This window comes from Equus caballus, chromosome 16 (genome assembly GCF_041296265.1).
Source record: "Equus caballus isolate H_3958 breed thoroughbred chromosome 16, TB-T2T, whole genome shotgun sequence".
NCBI classification, from domain to species: domain Eukaryota; kingdom Metazoa; phylum Chordata; class Mammalia; order Perissodactyla; family Equidae; genus Equus; species Equus caballus.
This window is the reverse complement of record NC_091699.1, coordinates 57,841,657-57,867,517: the sequence shown is the minus strand read 5'-3', so window position 1 is coordinate 57,867,517 and position 25,861 is coordinate 57,841,657. Positions and strand designations below refer to the sequence as shown.

The 25,861-nt window shown below is 40.5% G+C and overlaps 1 protein-coding gene across 3 annotated transcripts in view; it reads right to left on the bottom strand.

Annotated features, from left to right (window-relative positions):
* Positions 1–3,713: 3,713 nt before the first annotated feature.
* SCN11A (sodium voltage-gated channel alpha subunit 11) overlaps positions 3,714–25,861 on the bottom strand; it is a 146,385-nt gene continuing 124,237 nt past the window's right edge. For 2 of the 3 annotated variants that reach the window (XM_001916599.5, XM_070238926.1), the window contains 7 exons: positions 23,129–23,230; positions 22,372–22,638; positions 21,355–21,408; positions 18,602–18,743; positions 12,755–12,855; positions 8,467–8,737; positions 3,714–5,369 (listed from right to left, as the gene is read on the bottom strand). In XM_001916599.5, coding sequence (XP_001916634.4) covers positions 4,345–5,369; positions 8,467–8,737; positions 12,755–12,855; positions 18,602–18,743; positions 21,355–21,408; positions 22,372–22,638; positions 23,129–23,230 — 1,962 coding nt within the window. In that variant the 3' untranslated portion in view covers positions 3,714–4,344. The remainder of the gene's footprint in view (positions 5,370–8,466; positions 8,738–12,754; positions 12,856–18,601; positions 18,744–21,354; positions 21,409–22,371; positions 22,639–23,128; positions 23,231–25,861) is intronic. The other variant, XM_070238927.1, reaches the window with a different exon arrangement.

Sequence of the window (25,861 nt, the reverse complement as noted above, 5' to 3'; positions counted from 1 at the left end):
ATTAACTTGACTGTGGTGATCACTTCACAATGTATATGTATATCAAACCATCATGTTGTAAACCTTAAACATATACAATTTTTATTTGTCAATTATACCTCTATAAAACTGGAAAAAACTAGAGTATGAGTCATCAGTGTGATCTGGCTCCAGAAGTGATTCTAAAATATAGAAAGAGCTTCGAGTATGGAAAGGAGGTGAGGGGACTTGAAGCTGCAGTGGCACAGCAGACACAATGTCTTTAGCTAGCCTGTATGCTCGTTCAGGGTGGCTTGGGTTGGGGGACTGATGGAGATTAAGGTGGGCTAAATCAGCACTCCCATGATGCCACACTTGGTACTCCCACTGTCAGACAGCACACTTGAAGTCTTCATTAATAAAAGTATATTGTCCAAAAGGAGGGGATAGTCCTCTCTTGCCCGCTGGGCACCAGGTGCTAGAGGAGATAGATTAACCAGAGTTTGCCTGGAGAAGGATGGAGAGAATGGTAAAAGGATGGAAACTATATCAAAATGTTAGGAACTCATATGTGGAAGTTAAACTTGTAGACAATGAGAACAGGTTAGTGGTTACCAGGGGAAAAGGGGGTTAGGTGGTGGGCACAAAGGGTGAAGTGGTGCACCTACAACATGACTGACAAACAATAATGTACAATTGAAATTTGACAAGGTTGTAAACTATCATAATCTCAATAAAAAGTTAAAAAGAATGTTAGAAAACTGAGTCTATTGACAGAACTGAGAGCATTAAGTTTGGAGAGGGAGCACAGGGTCTCCCCGTGTAGAGGATGTTTCCACAATGTAAGGACTTTGTTTTTTGGTAAGGAAGATTGTCCCTGAGCTAATATCTGTGCCAATCTTCTTCTATTTTTGTACATGGGATGCTGCCACAGCATAGCTTGAAAGTGGTGTGTAGGTCTGTGCCCAGGATCTGAACCCACAAACCCCAGGCTGCAGAAGCGGAGCGTGTGAACTTAACTACTACACCATGGGCTGGCTCCCACAATGAAGGAACTTCGAAAACATACATTATCCCCAGAGGAGAAGAAATGGATGGCGAAAGGTTCGTAGACATTACCAGGACAACTGTACCCTCCTTCCAACCTTCATCACACTATCCCTTTCTGTTTGTGGGCAGTGTGGTGTGGTGATTGATAACTTGAACTCTGGAGCCAGAATGATTGGGTTTGAATCCTATCAGGGCCAGTTACTGGCTGTGTTGCCTTGAACAAGCCTCTTATTTTCTCTACATGCCTCAGTTTCCTCATTGGAATAATGAAGGTCAAAAATAGTTTCTAATAGAGCTGTTGTGAAGATTAAACAAGTAATATTGGTAAAGAGGCTACTGAGGCTAGAATAAGTGCTCAACAAATGTTAGCACTTGTTCTCTCACCGCCTCTTTGATTACTCCTTGTGTAGCGAGGGGCAGGACTGCCCACTGAATAACCCTGGAGGTTCTATCTGGGTTGCCAGGCAACAAGCTCTCTGGGACCAGTGGCTCCCCTTTCTTGAGCAGGAGGAGCTATACAGGATTTCAACTTCCCCAAGGGCAGTGGGTGCTCGCAGCTGACAGTCCAAGACAGCTCTCCGGAACAGCTGGCTCCTGAGCCTGGATCGTTCACAAGCAAGCTCTTGTGCTTGCTCAGTAAAAAGGTAGAGGAATAGGGAGTGCGATCCTTTCCTGGTACACAACCACGCTGGGCCCTGGCTCCTTGCACGCTTCTTGGTGGAAGGGACGAAAAGGTGGGACCATGAATCTTGTCTTGTTGACTATGGATTTCCCGTGGTCCCTGTCATGATCCTACGCGCCTACCAAGCTCATCTCAGATGCCCCCTCCCTCTTGTGAAGCTTTCCTGTGAGCCTATCTCCACCCACACTCTCAGAGCAGAGGTGTGTCCCTGGTTTATGGCACTTACATTGCATTGTGTTGTCATCACACAAACACTTGTCTAATTCTCTTCCTAATCAACATATATGCTTTTGAGGTCAAGGGCCATTGGTTAGAAGTAATTTACACAAAGTGGTACTGCATTGGCCCTCAGGAATATGCCTTCCCATTGCATTGAACAGGGGCTGATTTGCCTGAAAAGAAGACTCAGGGGACAAGGTGACTAGCTTTGTGTGCCTATAGGGCTGTCTGCTTTGGACATTCAGCAGAGCCCCAGGACAGAGCTCAGCTCTCTGCCTCTTCAGGGTGTCCTGGGTCCTCGTACAGGGAGAGCTCTCTCTGGGGAGTATGAGCTTTCTAGCACCTCTCCAGGATTTGGATAAGTCACCACTTTCTGCTTGGCTCTTCCCCCTTAGTTCTCTGGCTCTTTCAGCACCAAGCTCACACACAGATCCTGTGCAGCTCTTGCAAAAGAGCATGTCGGGCATTTGCTGCCATCTAGTGAAGGAAGCGTGGCTCAGCCTCTTGCTAAAGCCAAGCAGATCCTGCGCACTCCCCAGGAGCTGGTCCAGGAATCCAGCCCTGGTGAAAGGGGACCATCTGGGGGTGGACAGGTGTGTGTGGAAAGGGCCAAAGCTTCTGCACAGAATAGATCATATCCACGCCCCTAAATTGTAATCTGGAATGAGCAAGACCATATCCTTCTAGATCCTCCCCTTCCTCCAGCCAGGGAGGGATTCATTGCTACTGGAATGATGGCCAGCCGTCTTTTTGAGAAAACTTGGTAGGGACCTGTAAAACACCCAAAGTTCCTAACCAGAGGCATCTGTTAGGGAAGTCATAGGTTATCCCCAGTGCCTCAAGCAGAACTGGCCACGACTTTAGAACTGGTGATTTCACAAGGTGCTTGCAGCCCTGCATGTCTCAAAGGTTTCCTGGTTCGGGGACCACTCACTCCCCCTTCCTCAGCGTGGCACAAAGGCTCTGGCTCCACCAGGTGAGTGGCTACACACTTACTGGGTTACTGTGAGGTACAAATGAGATTATTCACGACAAATCCTTAGCCAGCGCCTGATACATGGCAACCGCTAAGTAAAAATTAGATACTGATAATGATTAGATAATGATATTATTACTATTTTGCCAATGCTCCAGGGTGCAAGGCTGCCTGCAAAACTCACGAAACTCAGGCCCTAGACATGACGACATCAAATTATGATTAAATCTTGTACACATTGAAAATAATCACCCCCTCAGCAAACCATAGCACCTGGTGCTGGCCTTCCTTCCACTGGACAGTGAGAAAAAGGTCACTCCAGGTCACTGATAGACACATCAGTTCCTCTAGCTTGTCTCAGGTACAGAATTCTAGGGCTATTTTTGAAGGGTTTTCCTCCAAACCCAGATTATTACAACGTAAATTCTTTGCCCCCAGTCCAGCCTGTTTTTGTTGGGCCTCTGGGCATCTCCAGTTTTTAGGGAGGTCCTGGGCTGCTCCTCGGGCCAATTCCTTTTGATAGGCCTAAGCTTTTCTCTGGGCTGCATTTCATGCAGACATTCAGCCAGAACTGAGCGTAGGGTTCACCAAATAGCTAAGGTCACCGGCTAACCAATATATGTATGGCCATGATGGGAGTATTCGCCACAGAAATCAGCAAGTGCCACAAATCATGGCTTTTTTTCTGAAGAGCCAATAGTTATACACTTATCAGCACACTACTGGCTCCCACCTTTAATTCCAAGCAAAGCACCACATTTAAACCACTACTTACACAACTACCAAATAAGAAGATTTTTTAGTGTACTATCTAAATGAAATGCACACTGAAAGTCTCATTCATTTATTTATTCACTTATTTTCCAAACACACATAACAGAGATTGTACCTGGTGGAAGGGTAGTAACTGACAAGTCAAGATCATGCCTTTAGGTTTGAAATAAACCCACAATATTTAATGTTGGTAAAAAATATCTGCAATAAGCTATTCATTTATTGGCAGTTTTTGAATTTTCACTTAGCTTGCAAAAGAGTTATATATAATAAGCCACACAGTTGTATTGGGGAAAACATCAAACAAAGGTATTGGGTAATGTATCGAGAAACATTTGGAAAAACACAATTTAAAATTTTAATATGTTTTTGTTTCTTATTCTTTTCTTTTGACATAATTTGAGCTGTGTTTCAATCCTAACATTAGTGTGTCCTCTACAGCCCTTTCCAGCGTCTTCTGCCTTTTTAAAACAGTACCAGTGGTTAATAGTCAGCCAGCCTTATCTTATATCTCTGTAAGAACCATTTGAAATGAACATTACAATGTCACTTCTTTTAGCCGGAGAAAAATGAAATGGCTAGTTCAGTGAGTCCACTGCTTGTTATTACACTGAGCTGTGGACCCCAGGAGCTCAGACTGGAGGTGAGGATATGAGGCTGTGAGGTAGGGGTGGAGGTGAGGGGCTCAGTCGTAGTGTACCTTGCCCTTGGAGGCAGAGTTGGACAAGTCCCCATTGCAGAGCATTTGGAATGGTGAAGGGGGCCTGTCTTCCAAAGCACACTTGGTTATCTTCAGCATGTACTTTCGAAAGGCCTTTTGAATAACAGCAGCACATCTTTCCTCTTCCTTCCTCTTGGTGGTGGTGACTATGGGTTCATATAACTTCTTGAAAGGGTTTGCTTCCATGAACTTCTCCTCCATCATTACTTTCATGCTGTCCAGGCCATTGGAATCACCAAGTACCCTAGTGGTGAAAGCAAAGAGAATATCCAGGCAGTGGAGGCGATCTCCACTCACCATGGGCAAATCCATTACTAGAAATTGAAATTTATTTGGCTTTGCCACACGCAAAGGCTCCGGAAGGGCATCCGCAAAGTCAGAAAGGGCAGAATATTTGATAAACTGTGTTGCTTCTGGGTCAAACTTTTCCCAGACTTCATAGAACATTTCAAAATCATCTTCACCCAAAGGGTCCTCACTTTCTTCAGTGGCTGTATTGAAGTTCTCTAAAATCACAGCAATATACATGTTGACAACAATGAGAAAGGAGATGATAATGTAACTGACGAAGTAGGTTATGGCTATGGTAGAGAGGTGACAGTTCTCTGAGTTGGTTTTACATGAATCTTTTGATTGCAGCATGGGGCTGAGGAGGGCATCCCAGCCTGCTGACGTGGTTATCTGGAAGAGACACAGCATGCTGCCTACAAAAGTTTCGAAGTTGAAGATGTCATCAATTCCAGACAGCCTCACTTTGCCAAAACAGCTCATACCAAAAATGGCATAAATAAACATAATCAAAAAGAGTAGAAGACCGATGTTGAATAGAGAGGGAAGGGACATCATCAGAGCAAAAAGGAGAGTCCTAATTCCTCGTGCTGCCCGAACAAGTCTCAGGACTCGGCCAATCCGAACCAAGCGGACAATTCTGAAGAGTGTTGGAGGAAAACGAATGTGCTCCTGTTTTTCTAAGGTGGAAACCATTGTACCTTAGGAGAAGGAGAAGGGTCAGTCAACTTCCAGCAGGCACACTGGTTTCAGACCCTGCCTGTCTCTCCTGCCTTGGAGTCTTAGTGGAACCAACTTTTCATCATGCACAAATTAAAAATTTTATTTATCAATATCTGGGAAAATATCTATCTGTGCCTTAACTTGGGAAATAATTTCCAAGGGCCATAGAACTTTAGATGGAACTTTAGATGGGATGGGATATCTAAAATATTGACGACACCTGAGGAAAGGAAAGAGAATGCAGTTTAAGGAAGACTTTTTTGTAAGTTGTCTCATGCACATTAGCTATGTTGGGTATCTAAAGTCATTCGTTGGGTAAACAAATATAATAGTTTTGCATATTGATTGGATATATAGATGGAAAACAGACAAACTGCAGATGGAGTCTTTTTTATTAAAGTGCAAGGAGAAATTTCTGCTACTGAAGGTTGGCTTGAGCCTGAGCTGTCAGCAGAAATTGTGGAACCCCTGACCATAAAGTTCCTTAAAGGTTCCTAGCTGTATAGAGGAACTTGAACACAGCCTGCTCCAGGCTAGGACACGGCTGCAGGGAGAGAGCGGTGCTGCGTTTCTCATCTCTGGGCTAAGGCTGTCATGAATCTTTCTTATTTGTCAATATATTCATTCCAAGGACTCCTGAAAACCGAACTCAAAGAGCATAAGGGACTAAATTGGAGATGTTTTCTCTGTTGCTGTAGACACCCCAGAAATGGTATCTCAAGCAGAAGTTTCTGCAAATAACTGAATATTTGGCTGAAAATGTCACCCAAGTGACACAAGGACTTAAAAGAACTCACATTTTGGCCCAAATATTACAGAATGGGTGAAACATGCTTGCCTTGTGTAGACATAACCTTGATGTTCCTCTAAGTCATTAGGGGTGACAAGTAGCCAAAACTATCTGCCATCACCTAACAACTAAAGAGAACTAGTTGATAATGTACTTCACAGACTGTCCACTTGTACCAAAGAAGTTTAATTCATATGTTAACTGGGCATCCAACCCTGCTGAGATGTGGAATTTATTAACTACCAATTCAGCAACAACTGGAGGAGGTCCAACCTTGAAGGCCTACCTCCTCCAAGAATATTTCTTTGAATAATCAAGTCCACGGTAACCTGTTCTTTCTCTAAGCTCAGTTCTGTGCACCATGAGATTTGGTGTTCAACTAATTTCTCTGCCTTCTTCTGACTCTTTAAGGTGAGTGAGTCGCCTTAATACCTGAATTGGATTGTTAGCTCCTAGAGAGAGATTCACTTTGACTCACACATTTTGTATTTCTCTAAAAGCTTAGGAAAGAGCTTGGGAAAGTATAGAGGCTAAGTGTTGGATGGCAAACCTAGTGGCAAAGGTATATAGAATGCTGTCCACATTGGTGAGTAGAATTTGGCTCAATGTGTGGATTTTCTTATCCATTGGAGCAAAATGCTATATGGTGTTCTTCAGTGGAACTGTAATTGCCTAGCAGTTGTTCAAAGCACAGAAGTCAATATTTCCACAAACTGTACAATACCTGGCACTGCCTGGAAGGAGTTCAATAAACAGAATGGAATGAATCAGAATAAATGGAATGAACGAGCTGCTCTCTGCCTATTGGAGGAAGGGCTCTCTAAGCTCTCAGAGGGCTGCCCCAGATTCATCCTACCACCATTTTCTAACTTCACTGCTGCTGTCAATTTCACCAGGACTTGTGATTGGAATTGACTAATAAAGATTAAAGGTCTGTTTAACTGCAAGCACATGGAAGGATCTGTTGCCAAACTTTGCCTACATAAACCTCATGGCCTAGAAACCAGAACAGACTATGACCTGTGCCATTTTCTTGCTCTCTGAAACATCTGCATGGCTGCTGTAGTGATAGGAACCAAAATATTTTGATCCAACATTATCTGTTTAATGCATCCTTTCTGGAGCTAGCACAAAAGCTTCCACTTGAGAAATCAGTTTTTATCACCTTCATTGCTTTCTGAACTATGAGAAGGGCCTCTGGGTAGTTTTGCACAGAGTAAACTCTTCTGGTTTAGCCATGAAGAATTTAATTTCAAAGTTGGTGTGTGTTTTGTAAAAAGATATATGGTAATAACTCATCTCTTTCTCTTTCTTCTTTCATAAACCTTATAGCTAATCCTGTCTATGGTTAGGAAAAATATACTGATTATAGAGTGAGGCTGGTTGAATGGGGTCTAGGCAATAGAAACAGGCATAGTTCACACTGTAGTTAAGTTAACACGGGATACAGAACAAAGAGAAAGCACTGCTTGTCCTTACGACACACTCTTGGAAGCCCTATCTGGGTTGGGCCATGGAGGTCCGGCATAAGAGGTGAGGGAAGGTCCAGCAATGCCACAGGACACAATAATTGTGATCTGACATCCACATGGATTTTGTGTGTGTGTGCGTGTGAGGAAGATTCGCTCTGAGCTATCATCTGTTGCCAATCCTCCTCTTTTTTTTTTTTTTTTTGCTTGAGGAAGATTAGCACTGAGCTAATATCTGTGCCAGTCTTTCTCTACTTTGTATGTGGGATGCCTCCACAGCCTGACTGATGAGTGGAGTAGGTTTGCACCCGGGATCTGAACCCACAAACCCAGGCTGCTGAAGCAGGGTGCCTGGAACTTTAAGTACTAGGCCACGGGGCCCCCACATGGATTTTGAACTAAGGAAAAACATGGGAACTAAATGCCAAAGCCTTAAAACTATAGCATGCACGTTAGGGTTTATAGTTGCACAAAAAAGATAAAACTTTGATTCAATTACCAGGATAAACCAGATACTGCCACAAAAACTTTTAAGTCATCTTAATTTTGTCTATTTCCGTTGAATAAATGATCCACATAATTATTTAATTTTGTATTTCAATTGTGTAGACAGTCAGGGGAATGGAAATTACTCTGTATCTCCTACCAACTTCCCAGTAGAGAATGGCATTAGTACGCTTGCCTATTTTTTCAGAAACCACATTAAGCCTAATTTGTTGGTTTACGGATAGTTTGGACATACTTCCAAATGATAAGACTTACAAATTCACTTTTGACTCTCAGATTAAAGCCCTTCTGGCTGCCAATTTTACTTACTAACAAGAGAAAGGAGCACAATCACACAATCAAATAAATTCCAGCCATTGGTGAAGTAGTATTGCCTCAGAGCAAAGATTTTGATGAGACACTCAATTGTAAAGATGACCACAAAGGTCAGGTTGAGATGCTCGAGGATGAGTCTTTTCTCGTCTGACTGGTTATGTGATTCAGCCATCATGGTAAGCATGTTGAGGAGAATGAGGATGATGATGACGATGTCAAAGACCTGGTTTGTGACCAGGTCAAACACAAGTCCCTGGCATTTGTTCTGAAAAAAAAAAAAAAGGAATCATAGATCATTTTGAGTTATAAAAATAAAAAAATAAAATCACATATGTAGAAAAGGCACATACAACAGAATTTGTCCTCTCTTACGATCAAAGCAGTTTCTTAAAAAATGCAGACTCTTTCTACAGGGCAAGAAATTCTTGTATATATACTTTCATTTAAATTTAATTAAATAACTGGTTTTAAGTTGTAGGCTTATAGCTTTAATTCCATTTTAAAACAAAAAATATAAATAAATTTTTTAGTAACAACATAACTTTTATGTGATGGATGATGTTGTTTTGCTGAAATAAAACAGCTCATGTTGGATCCAATAATAAAAAGATGAACTTTGGTCTCTATATTTCATCTGTTTCTGTATTTTGACTTCAATAATATTAATGCAGAGAATACCCGCTCACATAATTATGTGGGACAAAATGGAATTAACATATCCACGTCTCCATTTGTCAGTTCAGAGTAATCAGACCTTATACTTAACCAAAACTCTGTATTCAAGCAATTCTTGAATGCCAATTTTCTAATTCTTGTTCACTTGAAGATAAAACTAGATAAACAGGATTCTGATCCAATGATTACTAAAAACGGAAACAGAAAAACTGATTATTTCATATTATTACTGATGGCGAATTTGCATATTGGTTTGTACGTAGATGGCCATACTGCTACAAAGTGAGTATGTGCTAATTGATCTGATACAGGTTCTAACTCAAGTTTGCCTGCCTAATCGACCACGTGCAGTGAAATTACTCACTTATTCCACTACTTTCTTTAATCTAACTGTTGTGAAGCACTACCTTGTTCTTCACTTAGTGGAAAACTTTTCTTAAACACAAACTCAGACACTGACTTTGTATGGCATTCTTGACTATACATTTTTTTTTTTTTACAATGTATGAATATATTAGATTATTTTATATTATCACCTAATCAAAATATACATACCCTATTCTTTTTAGAGAACTCACAGATCCTTAAGAATTCATCTATAGAACCCCAGGCATCTGTTATGGTAATCCAGACAAAAGATGATGTTGGTTTGTGGTGTAACAGTGGAGAAAGACATAAGCATTTAGGTTTAAGAGCTAATATGGAAGTAGAAAGAAGAGGAGTCAGAGAATGTTTGAATGGAGGAGGCGATGGGAAATTTAGGGCTGTGGCTATCATTTCTGGTTCGTGGAGCCATTCAACCAGCCAGAGATCAGAGGATGAGGAGTTTTGGAGGGAGATAATAAGATCTGTCCTGAGCACGTTGAGTCTGAGGTGTCAACGGGCCATCCAAGGGCCACGGGCAGGTAGAAGTATGGGTTTGGAGCTCAGTTGCAGAGCTGGAATGCAAATGTGGAGTTCAATGGAACCAATACTGATATGAATTAAAACCCTTGAGAGTGAATGATATCACACAGGGAGAGCCTGGGGAATGAGGCGAAAGAGGGCAGAGACAGCATTGGAGGGATACTGCATTTGAGTCAGTGTCTTTCAAACTTTGCACCAGGAGCCCTAAAGCTTTTATCAAGGAGTCTGGAGGAGAAACTTGAAAGTCAAATGCACTTACTATGTGAGAATGCATCCGGAAAATCAGAAAGAACCTAGAGAAAAGATATTTTTAAGGGTGCTCTCCAGGGAAGCAGAAAGAGGGGTGAGAATAAATGTGAAGGAGGGTAAGCATTGGCCTTATAGTTCAACTCTAATATTTAGACAAATGGAGGAGATTCAGAATGTAAGTAACCTAAAGTGGTAGATGGTGAAAAAACATCGTACGTCACTTTAGAATGTATAGCGCCTCCTATACTTCAGCATGATTTTTAAACCCAGGAATGAAGTAATATAGGGATGCTTCAGGAAGAATCAGAAATGATTCGAGACCCCTTGCTCTACTGCTAGAAATGACATGCATCACTGCTCAGGTTAAAAGAGCTGTATTCCCCCCCTACACAATTGCTATTCATTTGTTCCAAAGTCAAAAGATAATATTTAGATTTTAGAGATTAAAAAACACCTGTGGGGAGGTGAAGTTGTAACTAAATGGTTAACAGCTGATTTGAAGTCTTAGCTCAAACTCAGGGACATCTGGGGATCTGATGTGGAATTTATCTCATGCAACTCTGCTCTCCGGAATACAGAAGTTAAGATAAACGTACAGTGTTAACTGGTGAGATTCTCCTTGGTTGCTGGAATCTCTCATTGTAAGCCGTGATTGGTGAGCTATGGATACACAGGGAGGGCTGTGGCCCGGCTCCTCCTCCCAGATGAGGCATGTGATAAACATGCTATAAAAGATAGTTAAGAAATGGAGGCGACAGCTTTCTTGCAGTAAAGAAGTCCATGCCCTCTTCAAGCGCATCTCTTGAAGCCTAGCATGTCCAGTGCAGTGGAGAGGCCTAGAAGCTGCCTCTCCATCTTTGCAACTTCTGTTTGGCTGTGTGCTGCTTTGTTAGCTTCATATCCTTCATGAAATAAACCAGTAAATATGTGGGAACATATTGTGTCTCACGAGTCTTTTAGTTAACTCCAAATCTGGGACCAACTGGTGCTGAGTCAGTGGGTGCATAACAAGCACATGTAAATGAAAACTCTCTTCATCTTTTCCATTGGTTCAAGTTCAAAGAGGAACTTCAAAGGGAAACTAGTACTAGAAAGTGAGATTGGTACTTAAAAGCTAGATGACTTAGGTAAATTGAAGTTCCACACACTGTTGACAGATTAAACCTCCCCAAATAGAATTTTATCACTAACTCCTTGGTCAAAAAAATTCTTCACTGTATAAATTCTAAACACTTGGCCCTGAAATTCACAGACATTTTTAGTGCGGTGCAAATATTTAATCCTAGTAGGATTGACCCTGTCTGTGCCCTAAAACGTATTCTTTCATTCAACAAATAATTACCAAGAACATACTTTATGTCAGGCCCTATTCTGAGTGCTGGGAATAGCACTAAATTAAATGCACCTTTGAGAATTTCGGGTCTGGTGTTCGAATGAAAATCTCCAAATCCTCTACATGCTTCAAATATCCAGCCCCTCTTCCATTCTGATTTCCCAGACTTCTCAGGCCCCACTCACCCTGTGCCTTGAAAGCCTTCAAACTCGGCTTGTCAGAGCTACCAGCTGTGCCTGTTGTAGTGCTTTATCAGCTACTGCTCTCAAACCCCAGCTCCTCAATTAGACTGCAAGCACAGAGCAGCGCTGGGGCAGAGCAGCGCTGGGAGCCGCTCCTATCTTGCCCTGTAGTAGTTGGTAAAGCAGAATTCATAGAGAGCAGGGGTCAGCAAACTATAGCCCGTAGCCCAAATCAGGCCCACTGCCTGTTTTTGCTTAGCCCATGAGCTCAGAATGGGTTTTACATTCTTAAATGTTTGGGGGAAAACTCAAAAGAAAAATAAAATTTTGACACATGAAAATCACATGAGATCCAAATTTTAGTGTCTATAAATCAAGGTGTACTGGAACACAGCCACGCACATTTGCTCTATATTGACTGTGGCTGCTTTTGTGACACAGCCACAGAGTTGAGTAGCAGCAGCAGAGACCATGTGGCCTGCAGAGCCTAAAACATTTGCTGTCTGACCTTTTATAGACAAAGTTTGTCAGCTCCTAATACAGAAAATTAATCATAAATACTTGCGAAGTGGAAGTGAGTATGCATGACCTCAACTTCACAGCAGAAAAAGTTGGCAAAAGATATAAATACATTTAAAATCGGTCAAGATTAAGTTAAAAGACTGCTAAGTTCACATGATTGCAATGAGTATACACTAAGCACTTATTGTGTGCTCATTAAAAAGTAAATTAAAGTTATTGCCCAAGTTCTTACTACTGAATTTGATTGTCTAATTTTCCTAAGGACTTGAGCCACATGCCAGTGTATTTGGGTTTTTATTGAGTTCTTAGATAGTGTCTGTACATTAAAAAAGTAAAGGAGAACAGCATAGCAGACATTTGAGTTCCTCATGACCATGAATGGATTATGTATTTAGAATTAATCAATTGCTCTCACCAGTGGCCTTGGAATGGGCTTCTGAGGTTTTTTGGATCCTAATTTTTTCATTGCATTATAGTATTTCCTCTGTTCTTCTGTCATAAAAATGTCTTGGCCACCTAAGTATATAGAAAAGATGAGAGCTAACTATCATTAACAGTGTTTTGGAAACAAGTTCTGAATTTTCAGAAACAGTCTCAGTTACATTACATTTCTATCAACAATTCCTAAAATTCTGATGGGAAGCAAAAGAGGCTGAACTCTACGGGAGGGCTGAAAGGGAAACAGGGTTTAAACTATGGAATAGGGAGAAATGGTACTTTTATCAGTTGTAAAAAGAGAAATCCCTTTTTATAATACAAACAAAGATTATAAATTCTTTGCAAACATCTGCAGAATCTTTACAAAAATTGAACGTATTTCAAGTTGCATAAATCAAACCACAATGCAATAAAAATAGAAATTAGCAACAAAAATTTAAACAAGAAAATCCCACAAAGTGCCAATTAAAATTCTCTTAAATAAATGAATGCATGTATCACTACTAAGAAAATTTCATAAAATCTGTCCAGAGCCATTCTTAAAAAAAAAAAAAGGAAAAAAGAAATCTTTAAATCTTTTCACTACCGAGCAAGAAAAAACAGAAAAATGAACTAGTGTTCTCATTTCTGGAAATTTGGGGGGTAAAATACGCAGAAATACTGAATGAAATAGAACAGATTTTAAACGTAAAGCTGAACCTGCACAAAGTAGGGAAATCTCCAAGGTCTGAAAATCAAGAGAGATGAAAAAAGACAGAATTGGAAATTAGCCCTGAAGCCATAGTTGGCCTAAGAGCTTTTGCTAATCTCTATAAAAACTAGAAGCTTGGGCTTTAATAACCACAAAGATGTCATGGGAAAAGGCAGCGAGCTTATGCCAAGGTCCCTGCATGAATAGGGAACTCTCCAAGGGCTGCCAATGGAAGGGTGAAGAAGACAACAGAATCTGTCTCTTGGCAACAGGAGACAACGAGGAAACTGTCTCAGTGTGCACTACAGGTAAAAACCCAGCCTTTCCTGATAATTTGTAAATCCAGGCCTGCCTTGATGAGGGTGTAGGGTGTGAATTTACACCACCAGTATGGGCCAAAACTATACAGCCCTAAGACAGTCTTTTCAACAAATGATGCTGGGAAAACCGGGTATCCACATGCAAAAGAATGAAGTTGAATCCTTATCTAACATTAATTACAAAAATCAACTCAAAATGGATCAAAGACATAAATGTAAGATCTAAAAACGCTTAGAAGAAAACATAGGACAAATCTTCATGACACTGGATTTGGCAATGATTTCTTTGATATGACACCAAAGGTACAGGTAACAAAAGAAAAAGTAGACAAACCAGACTTCATAAAAATTTAAAACTTTTGTGCATCAGAAGACACTATCAATGGAGTAAAATGGCAACCCACAGAATGGGAAAAAAATATTTGCAAATCATATATCTGATAAGGGATTAATATCCAGAATTCATAGAGAACTCCTAAAACTTAACAAAAAAAAAAATCAAACAACCAGATTCAAAAATGGGCAAAGGACTTGAACAGACATTTCTCCAAAGATATTCAAATGGCCAATAAATACATGAAAAAAATGCTCACCATCACTAATCACTAGGCAAATGCAAATCAAAACCAAAATGAGATACCACCTCACACCCATTAGGACAGCTACTATCAAAAAAACAGAAAACAAGTGTTGGTGAGGAGTAGAGAGATTAGTACCTTCATACACTGTCGGTGGAAATGTAAAATGGTACAGCATCTGTGGAGAACAGTATAGCAGCTCCTCCAAAAATTAAAAATACCATTACCATATGATCCAGAAATTCCACTTCTGGGTATACACCCAAAAAAATTGAAAGCAGGTCTCAAAGAGATTTTGCACACCTATGTTCATAGCAACTTCATTCGCAATAGCTAAAATGTGGAAGCAACCCAAGTGTCCATTGATGGATGAATGGATGAGTAAAATGCGTTATTCACCCTTAAAAAGGAAGGAAATTTTGAAATATGCCACAACATGGATGAACCTTGAGGACATCATGCTACATGAAATAAGCCAGTCACAAAAAGACACATAGTGCATGATTCCACTTGTATGAGGTACTTAGAGTAGTCAAAATCATAGAGACAGAAAGTAGAATGGTGGTTGCCAGGGGCTGGGGTAAGGGGGAATGAGGAGTTATTGCTTAACGGGTCTAGAGTTTCAGTTTTACAAGATAAAAAGAGTTATAGAGATGGGTGGTGGTGTGGTTGCACAACATTACAAATGTATTTCATACCACCACTGTACACTAAAAATGGTTAAGATGGTAAATTTTATGTTAGGTGTATTGTACCGCATCAAAAAAAATTAAGAAAAAAGAAAACAGCCCTAGAAGTTAACCAGGTTGTTTCAGGATGCCTGGGAGACACAAGCGTCTTTTGTAATCATATGCATCATGATACTATTAATATTGTTGTTCTGAGACTGTCCTATGTGTGAGTTGTGAGATAAAGAAAATGAGCAATTATGGAAAATTTTAATGCTATCATCTCCTGTGCCTGTGAGAACCAGGTTTATTGGTGTAGAAGAGAGAAGATACAAATGTATCAGAGAAGAGATTGAGTAAAAACCCTGTAGTCTTGAATTTGAATGATCAGTATTCATATTTCCACATATATATTTCATTGTAGTCCTAAATTTCGAAGCTCTGTCCACTGAAAAAGCTTAGAAGCAATGACAACGAGCGTTCCAGATTGTGGTCTTGGAACATCGCCTCCTGCAACAAAACCAGCACTCCTTAGAGAAATGGCTGATTCCAGATCTGGGGCAGGAAGAGAATGACTTAGGCCTGGAACATCTTGTCATTCCAGAGAGCAAGGAAGTCGTCAAATGGGAGGACATAATTTGAATCCTGATTTGAAAAGAAAAAAACTTTAATATCAATCAATCAATCAACTAAAGAATGAATAAATAAATATAAGAAGGGCCAGCCCCATGGGTGAGTGGTTAAACTTGCACTCTCCACTTTGGTGGTCCAGGGTTCCACTGGTTCGGATCCGGGGCGCAGATCTAGCACCGCTCAGTAAGCCACACTGAGGCGGCATCCCACACAGCAGAGCCAGAAGGACCCACAACTAGAATATACAACTAGGTACCGGGGGGCTTTGGGGAGAAGAATAAAAAAAAGAAGAAGAAGATTGCAACAGATGTTAGCTCAGGTGCCAATCTTTAAAATTAAATAAATAAATAAATATAAGAAAACAAAAGACAAGGAAATCTGAACATTGGCTAGGTTGTGACAAATTTAAAGAATTCACGTTAAACTTTTTAGATGTGACAATGGAATTACGGTATGTTTAAAAAGAGATATGTTCTGAAATATCTGTGGATGAAATGAGATGATGTCTGTGATTTGCTCTCTAAAAAAATCTGGTGGCAGGATTGGATAAGGGCATAGGTGGCATAAGGATGTTCTTAATTCAATAAATCTTGTGCTGGGTGATAGTTATTTAGGTTCATCTTAGAACACTCTTGTGCACGTTTGAAATTTTCTGTAATAAAAGGTAAAACAAAACAAAACAAAAATGCTAGGGGCTGATCAAAACAGTGATTTCAGAATGTCAGCTTAAATCTAAAAACACAAGGCCTGACATCCAAATTGCAGGTGTTGACTGCAACCAAACTGCCTGTTACAGGGGTGACTCTACATAGCACACTCCCAAGTTACAGCAGCAACGCAGCTGCATAGGACAGTGAATGGCTCTCCCAACAGACACCAAGGCTAACCTGTATCATAATACATTCAGGATGAATTATAAGAGTTCAACAGAAAAATTAAAAAGAGCCACAAAACAACTAGGAAAACCAAAAGTGAATATTTAGTTATCTGATTTTAGGATTGAGAAATACTGTCAGTTCATAAATGCAAGAACCAAAAAGGACAAGATTGGCTGTTAGACACCAAAAAAATGCTAAATGTCTGTAAGTCAAAATGTCACCACAAAAATAAAAGAAGTAAGACCCAAATTGGATTTATTATATAAAAACATAAGAAAAAGATGACAGTCAATTTTAAAAGGAGATAAGGGCTATAAATAGATAATACTAATGGCCATCAATCAACCTGTGAAAAAGTGTATAACCTCACAAATGATCACATAAATGAATATAAAACAATGAGATAACAATTTTACCCATCAAGCTAGAAAAGATAATAAATTATAAAAATCAAAATGATATAGAGTAAACAGGCATTTTCATATCTTGCAAAAGGAGAGTACTTAGCACAGCATTTTGGCAATAATATCTTTAATGCCTTAAATTCTAGGAACTTCTCCTGAGGAAATAGTCACAGATACACAGACAGAATTTCAAGAATGTTCATGATTGTTTTAGAAGAGCAAGAAATTTAGAAATGGCCTAATATTGAAAAGAGAGGGGAATGATTAGCATAAATTACAATCTATTCATAATATGGGGTGTAATTCAGCCCTGAAAATTCTTATAACAAAGATGATTTCATGACATGGGCTCACAACTAGTGGGGAGGAAGGGAAGCTAAAAAATGAAAAATATCGTGCAATATCATCTGTGTAAAAAGAATACATAGTTAGAAAGTAACTGGAAGGGATTGTACTAAATGATGAGGCTTAATCTAAAAGTTATCATTTGGTGGTGACAAATAGAAATGGCAAACAATAGGATACACTGGAGTATATGAGGAAGCCATTTGGTGTAAACCTAACTCAGCCTGACTTTGTTTTTGCAAAATGGCCTGACACGGCCATTGAGCATGCATTATATATCTGCTTTAAGCATTTCCTATGTCCCAAAGACAAGAATAAATGGCTTTAAGATAAAGCTGCAACTTCCCCCACATTGGCATTTCCTTAAGGATAGGCATCTTTCCCTAGGCTAGGGACTGATTGCTGCGCTCACCTGTGACCACCCAGCTCAACACAACAGACCTGCCACCCTGCTGTGTCCACCGGGACCACAGACCTACTACCTGCTATGTCCATCAATTGCTGTGCCGAGAGATCAGTCTCGTGACTATTGTAAAAGGGACATTTCAGTCATGTGAAACATGCTCTTTGAGGGTATATAACCACTCTGTACACCCCACTTCTTTGGTGCCCTTCCTTCCTCGGGGAAGGAAGGCCCTGGACTATGGTCCTCACATTGTGGCTCAGAATAAACTCACCCCAGTTATCATTTATAGATTGGGTATGGATTATTTGCGTCGACAGTCATCACCTTGGGGGTGATTCAAATTTTCTTTTTATCTTCCTTTATTTCTCACATTTACTACAAAGCTCCTATGGATTATAGAATCAGAAAAATAAACATCTGTTTATTACAGCACATGGGAAAAATATCTCCCTAAAACACCTTCCTCTTCCCCAACTATTTTCTTTCCAAGTAAATTCAATAAATCTGCTGAGACTTGGGTGTTGAGACCCAGGACACAGGTTTGCTGAAAGAGGAGAGTTCATTCTTTTTATCCTGGATAACAAGGTACACTGGAAAGGTTACTAGACTATAGCATCATATATGCTAATCCTGGTAGTTGTCTTTCTATTAAGCTTCAACTTCAACAACATCCTTTGTTTAAGAGGGTAGAATGGACAGTGAAAACAATGATTTAATAAAACCCAGCTGTTTTCAGTCCCTTTTCAGCCGTATCTTTAAGAATCTTCTCCAGGTGGTCTCCTCTTTGTTCTTACGCAGATGATAAAGGCTACTTTGCATAATAATCTAGACCAGAATTATGTTCCATTCAAGCCCTTTGGAGAAGAGAGGTGAAAATACCAAATCAGGACAACCCCCATACTTATCTTTCTTTGCTGTTGGTTGAAGTTGTCAATAATAACACCAATAAAGAGATTCAGAGTGAAGAATGAACCAAAGATGATAAAAACTACGAAGTAAAGGTACATGTATTTGTTGTGCTCAAACTTTGGCTGTTCCCATTCCTGTGAGGGATTTTTTAAATGAGAGAAGAAAACAATTACTGGGGGAAAATATAAGCCATTTTTACTGTCTTATCAAAAGACCAAAGTGTTTCTCAGCAGCAGCATTAACTACACTGCCTCCTCCAGACAGCCTTGGCCCCTGCAGGGAGTGCTTCTTTCAGTTTCCTAGTACAGCTTGAGTGGTGCCATGCAGTGGGGAGGGGGTGTAGCCAGAGGGTTAGGCTTTTTCTCCTAAGCAATGAAGAATCATCGAAAGGCTGTGAGAGAGAGGAGTATCATGATCATGTGTATCCTTTGAAAAGGTCTCTAGGATGTCTGCATGGACACATAATTGGAGGGAGCCAGACTGAGATGAGGCCACTAGAGAAGGGACATGCTCACCTCAGGCAGAGGTTACTGACTATCAACTCTTGTTGAACAGCTATATCCTCATATAGAGCCCACTGTTGTATTTAGTCTGTGCTTATGTCCTGTCCCTCTTGAATTCCTAGTGCCTACTCTACCTTGTGACATGTAGATTCTCAGTACACACTGAATGAATGAATGAATGAGTGAGTGAATGAAGGAATAATCAAGCTTTGGAATGCACACAAATGGACTACAACCAAACTCCCCCAGCTCAAGGTGTGACCCAAAGCATCAGAGATTCGTTTCCGCCAAGTTCTTCACATTGTCCTTGGCTTTATGTAGTTTGGGGATAGGTGGCAGGAGGATTTCTCTTTTCTATCCCCTGATCACATTGAAAGATACAGCTATGAGTGCTGATAGCTCTGTAATCTGTTGAAAGTATTTCTGATATTTGTGATTCAACAACCACCAAATAGACTGCATAATACAGGTAAATATTTGAAAATCCTAGGTTTCTCTTTTGCCTTGAAGAGTACCTGACCTTAGTCCTAGTTGACTTGAGGCATCCACTTGTTTGAATCAAGGATAGGGATTAGCACGGAAACAATACAATGGACAGAAAGAATTAATATTCAGCATCTGACATTTAAAATAAGATTATGCAGTGGGCTGATAGTCTTGCAAAGGGAAGTTCAGACAGAAAGAGGGAAGAACAAAAGCTCACCCCACTTGTACCTAGAGAATTGTCAGAAAAAGAAACAGAGAGACAGAGGACATCAGAGCCATGAGATGTGTGTCCTGATTCTCCCTCTTTGGATTTGGAGAGGGACTTGGAGCCCAGCAAACCGAGGGGAATATGGAGGGCAAAGAGGATGTTCTCGTTCAACTTATGTATTTTTCTAAGAGGAAACTGCTGCTGGGAAGGCCTAGGATACTGAAGAGTCTGGAGTCATATAATCAGACAGAGAGGTCTCTTGAACCTTTTTCAGTTCTCATGTCATTTGGACATGGGGTTGATAGCCGTGGGCCTGCCATAGTGGGCTTCATAGCAAGGGATGGGAATAGACTGCAGGGCTACGGACCATGTGGAGGATATGGCAAAGAATCAGTGTTTGAGACCAGGAGGAGTCAAGAGGGGAGAAAGGCCCATGGTGTCACCAGTTACAGCTTCAATATTTGAGACCAACAGGATGTTTTGTGGCTACAAAGACAAGGGCCATTATGCCAGAAGCCAGCACCCACCAGCTAGACTATGCCAGGACCAGTATCAGGACAGGCACCCCTCCACGCTCCTCCACCACTTATCATTCACTCAGGGAACATATATAAGCCACACACCTCTTCCATCATACACCTGCATAAGATTTCCTTCCCATCCCCCACCTCCACTTCAAGAGAGATGGATGCCTAAGGTAAACTAGGGTGAAGGTCATGTACTCAAACAGATTTAAAAAATGAGCACGTTAATATTTTAAAACATTTCCTTTGTTATAAATTGCCTCTACTACTATTATAACACTACTCACACCGCCTCTACTGCTTCTACCATCTCACACGTATTGAACACCTACTATGTGTTAAGCATTAACTCTGCACTCTCAAACAGAACAGCACACACATGTGTGATGATAGGGAAAAAATAAACAATGCTAATTCCATTCTTGATTCAACTATTTGCTCATGCTTTGGCTTTGGGCAACACCCTTCCTTTCTATTCCTCAATTTTTCCAACTGGGAAATAGACATGGAACAGATTGCTGAGTATTCTCCCAACTTTGGGAATCCATGATACTTTTTATTTAACTGCAATTTAACAGTTGACAATCATCAGAAACCCCTTTAGCCTCTGGGGAGCCTGGAGCCATAGGAGAGTCTCTCTTGCTCAGACCTGGTCCAATCTTAATGTTTTCCCAGCTAAGGGAAAGTACCCTTTGAAATTTGGCTTCTGCCTGTCCACCTAGTTGGAGAAGTGGTAGGAGAGGAAAATCAAGACATCCTGTGGTTCTGTTGTTTCTGGCTCCACCTCCTACATGAGTGGTTTCTCTTTGGTTACTATGGAGAAAGAGGACTGGACTTCAGAGCACATTAGGATGCACTACTCTTGGGAGGATGAATAGGAACCCTTTTTATCCCTGTTTCATAGTGTTTCTCTCAAGGGAAACAAGGCAAAGAACCCTGGCCACTGGAACTGTGAAGAAGGAGGTTCCATATAGTCATGATATTTGACATGAGCACTATAGAACATTGTGGAACACAAGCTCACCTTTGTGGAATCAACAGCTGCATACATAATTTCCATCCAGCCCTTAAATGTTGCCTGCAACAAAAGCAAAGAAATACGATCACAATTATAGACTTGCTGTCAACAGGCAAATGCCACTCAAAGGCAAGCGAGGTCCAGTGGGCAGATGTATATAAGATGATGTTCCACCCTTCCAGGACAGACTGTCCAACAAAAGAATAGTAGAAATGAATTCAAGGATGGCTATCTTGGTTTTTTTCTTCTTCATTTGTACAAGATAAAAAGTCTAAAAACAAAAGAAATTTCTGCCTTAAAAATTGCTAGAGGGGCCGGTCTGGTGGCGCAGCAGTTAAGTTCACACATTCCGCTTCTAGGCAGCCCAGGGTTCACTGATTCAGGTCCCAGGTGCGGACATGGCACTGCTTGGCACACCATGCTGTGGTAGGCGTCCCACATATAAAGTAGAGGAAGATGGGCACGGATATTAGCTCAGGGCCAGGCTTCCTCACCAAAAGAGGAGGACTGGCAGTAGTCAGCTCAGGGCTAATCTTCCTCAAAAAAAAAAAAAAAAATTGCCAGAGAAGCTATGGTCCAACTGCCGGAAAGAGCCTTAACCAGACATCAGCTGGTCAAGGCTCTTTTCTGATGCTACATAGCTTGCAGTGTCTGTCCAAGACCTGGCAACTGTCGTTTGACCCAGGACTGACTTCCAACAGGGAACTGTTACTAATGGTGTGGCTTAGCATCTGAGGCTCCACTTCTCTCTGGCTGGAGCTCTGGAGAGCAAGGCTCCACAAAGGACAAGATGAGATACACAGCCCCTTACAGAGGCATCACTTGGATGTTGAGGCTCAGTAGACTAAAAAGTTGGAGATGCTCAGTGGGGAACAATTCCAGAGGGGATTGGCTCCCACATGAGGAATTGGGATTTGATTGTATTATCTCATGGAGGCACTGTATTTTTATTAGCTGAGAAATGATTAATGATTCTTTTAAGTTTTCTCCCCTCAGAGTGAAAAACATAGCAACGGTACTTACCACTTGCAGCAGGGCGAGGTAAGCCATTCCCACATTGTCAAAGTTGACTCTTGGGGTGACCCAGGAGAAATTTTCACTTTTACAGTGGGTTATGTTTGTAATGAAGCTGTAATTTATAGTTGATATTTCTGTTCCATTAACGCATCTTCCAAATTTTCCACAAAAGAAGTTTACTCCCAGGATACAAAATATGAGCCAGAAAATGAGGCAGACAAGCAAAACATTCAGAATGGCAGGTATGGCACCCATGAGAGCATTAACTACCACCTTAAGGAAACAAAACAGAAGGAAATCATAACAGATTTGTGGGACTCACCAAGCTCTTGATCCTCCCAGGATGGGCATGATGTGCAAGGCTGGATCTCTTGGAGCTCCGTCTTTACTCTCCACCCCCTACTCCCCTACCCCTCACCCCACGGCAAGCCCTGCTCTCAGCTCTATACATAATGGGTCTTTCTGTTGTCACCAAGGATCACTTGAGAAGCGTCCTCTAGTGATGGTCTTAGAGACTTATGGGACACAGCCCCAGGTTTGAAGGGAAGCCAGAGCCCATCTCAGTGCTGTCACAGAAGCTCTTTTAGGATGGAGACCATATCTTAGACTTTTCCCCATCTCTCAGATTCTAAGCAGTGAGCTAGATGGAAAGAAGGGCAGGAAAAGATTGGCAATGTAAGGGAAGCCCAGCTGAAGAAGAGCCACTGGCCTCTCCACCTTTCCCTGCTAGATTACCTTCCTCCCATCCACCTGAAGAACGTACCTTCATTCCTTCAAACTGGGACAGCGCTCGCAGGGGCCTCAGTGCTCGGAGAGTCCGGAAGGACTTTGAGACATTTAAGTCAAGGAGACTGGCCACAGAGACCTGGTGGGAAGAGATGCCACAGGTAGTGCAACTGACTTGATGCTCAGGGAAGCCAGTATGGGGTTGAGAGTACTCATTCTGAGAGACAGATGCTTCATGCCCACGATGGATTATCCAGACACAGAAAACAGCCAGACCCTCCTGGAAAGGGGACGGCAGGTGGAGAGGCTATTTTTCTGTTTGTCTGGCAAAGTTAGAGCCCATACAGGTGAGAATGATGCATTTATATTATTTGTTTAATGAAAGACAAAGAAAAACTGAGAAATTTTTGTAAATTAAGGAAAACCAAAGACACATGACAATGATATGTCGTGAGGGGTCCTGAATTGGAACATGGATTGGGGGGAGGGGTAGGTGGTGGTGGGTGGGTAGAGAGAATTAGTCATAAAGGACCTTGTTGTGACAATTGACAAAATTTGAAAATGGATGTGGGTTTTAGTATTGGACCATGTTAAATTTCCTAACTTTGATAATTGTACTGTGACTGTGTCAGAAAATATCTTCATTCTTAAGAAATACACCCCAAAATGTTGAGGGGTAAAGGGGCATGGTGCCTGCAACTTAATCTCAAGCAGTTTAGAAAAAAGCAATAGAAAATGACAAAGCAGATGGAGTAAAATGTCAGTAACTGGTTAATCTGGGGAAAGAGTATAAGGAGTCCTTCTCCACATTATTTCTTGCAACTTTTCTCTAAGTTTGAAATGATATCAAAATAAAAAGTTACAAAGAAATAATAAATTTTCCCTCCCTCAAATAGCTCCTTTTTGCGAAATTAAATCCAATTTTCTCTCGGAACATGCTTCTTCCCAATGGGACAGGACTGAGGATTGGAAAGCTCTGCAAATATACTAAATTAAAACTTAACTAATATGCTAAACTTAAGCTGATGACCACCATTTGTAGATTTTCAGCCATTCTCTCTCATTGATTATGCAGCCTTCAGAGGCTCAGCTTGGAAGGGGAGTTGCTCAGCGAGACAGGAAGTGAATTATGATACTCCTGACTAAGCTGATGTCGAAGTTCACTGTTATCTAAAAACACCCCCCACTAATCTTGCCAAGCTCATTGCAGTAAAAATTTGCAAATTGAGAGAAATTAAGTGAGTTAATATGACAGAATAACCAGATTTTAAAATTTGTAATCAATTTTCTTTTAAAGTCACCATCAATTCAAAATGTTTTTATTTATAATGGTTTTTAAAATAGGCCTTTTGTTTGTGACAGCATTGTCTGTTGAGAGACTTATTTAAGCAGCTGTTCCCCCAAGTACTCCTTCTACCTTGTTCCTAGCGAGAGGGAAAAGGATGTCAGAGTTTAGCGGCTCTTCTGACTTTACCAAATGACTGTTATCATGGGTGGGGAAGAAGTGTTCCTAGAGGGACACTGCATATCTTTTCACCTGGAATTTCACCCCGTCTCTGTTCCACCAAACTGCGAGGCTTCGATGAGACACATAGACATAACAACACCCACCTTCTTTCCCACTCTACAGCATTCTTCAGGGTGGGAAATCTGCCAGTTTTATCTTATTTTTTTTTCTATCTAACTTGCATTTATCTGTCTGAACTATATTTTTGAGATACATCATGTTGATATATATGCTTATAGTTTGCTCCTTTTAACTGTTGGGAAATATCACAGCATATTCATATTTTATGACTATGAAATCCATTACCCCTTCGTGAATATCTAGGTTATTTCTATTTCTTTGCTTTTATGAACAACAGCAAACTGGACAGACACGTGCATTTCTCCTGAGTACATACACAAGCATTTTGCCTGGATTTATAACTAGAGGTAGTATTTCTGGATTGTAAATCAGACTCATATGTAATTTTACTTAGTGCAAAACTTCCCCCAAAATGACTGTACCAATTAAATTGTTAGCAATGATTACAGACTCCACTTTCCTATGTCCTTCTCAATATTAGATATTATCCAATTTTAAAATTTTTGTCAATATGATAAGTAAAAAGAAGTCTCTCATTTTAATATGCACTTCTGTGCTAAGTGGTGATATAACTAACATGTATTTCTTCATACATTTACTTGCAACTCGAGTTCTTCTGTGAATTGCCTGTCATCCTTCTCCCATTCTTACGCTGGGTTGTCTTTTTCTCATTATCCTGTAGGGAGTTTTTATATACTGTGGATAATAATGATCTCTTATGTGTACGGCAAATACTGTCTCTGGGCTTTAGCCCGTCTTTAACTATAATTATGATATTGTTGAATAGAAAAACAAAAGTTTTATATTTTGATATAGTTGAATTCATACATATATTTTTGTGGTTTTGTTTCCATTTTTATACTCCAAAATTATAAAGATCATTTTATACAATCTTGATTAACAAGCAACATAAAAGTGTTACTCACATACATTCTCTCATTTAAGCTGCACAGTAATGTTCCAAATTAACCAGCATCATGTATCACCTACTATGTTACAGACAAGGAAACCTGAAGCTCAGAGGATCAGTAACCTGTTTTAGGTGGAATTGGGATTCATACCTTGTTATGAATGATGCTAAAGCTAATGATAGTAATAGTGTACCACACTTATTGTGAGCTTTCTCTCGGATTTACAAAGATATATAATCATAAGATTATTTCTTTTTTTGTTTTATTCATT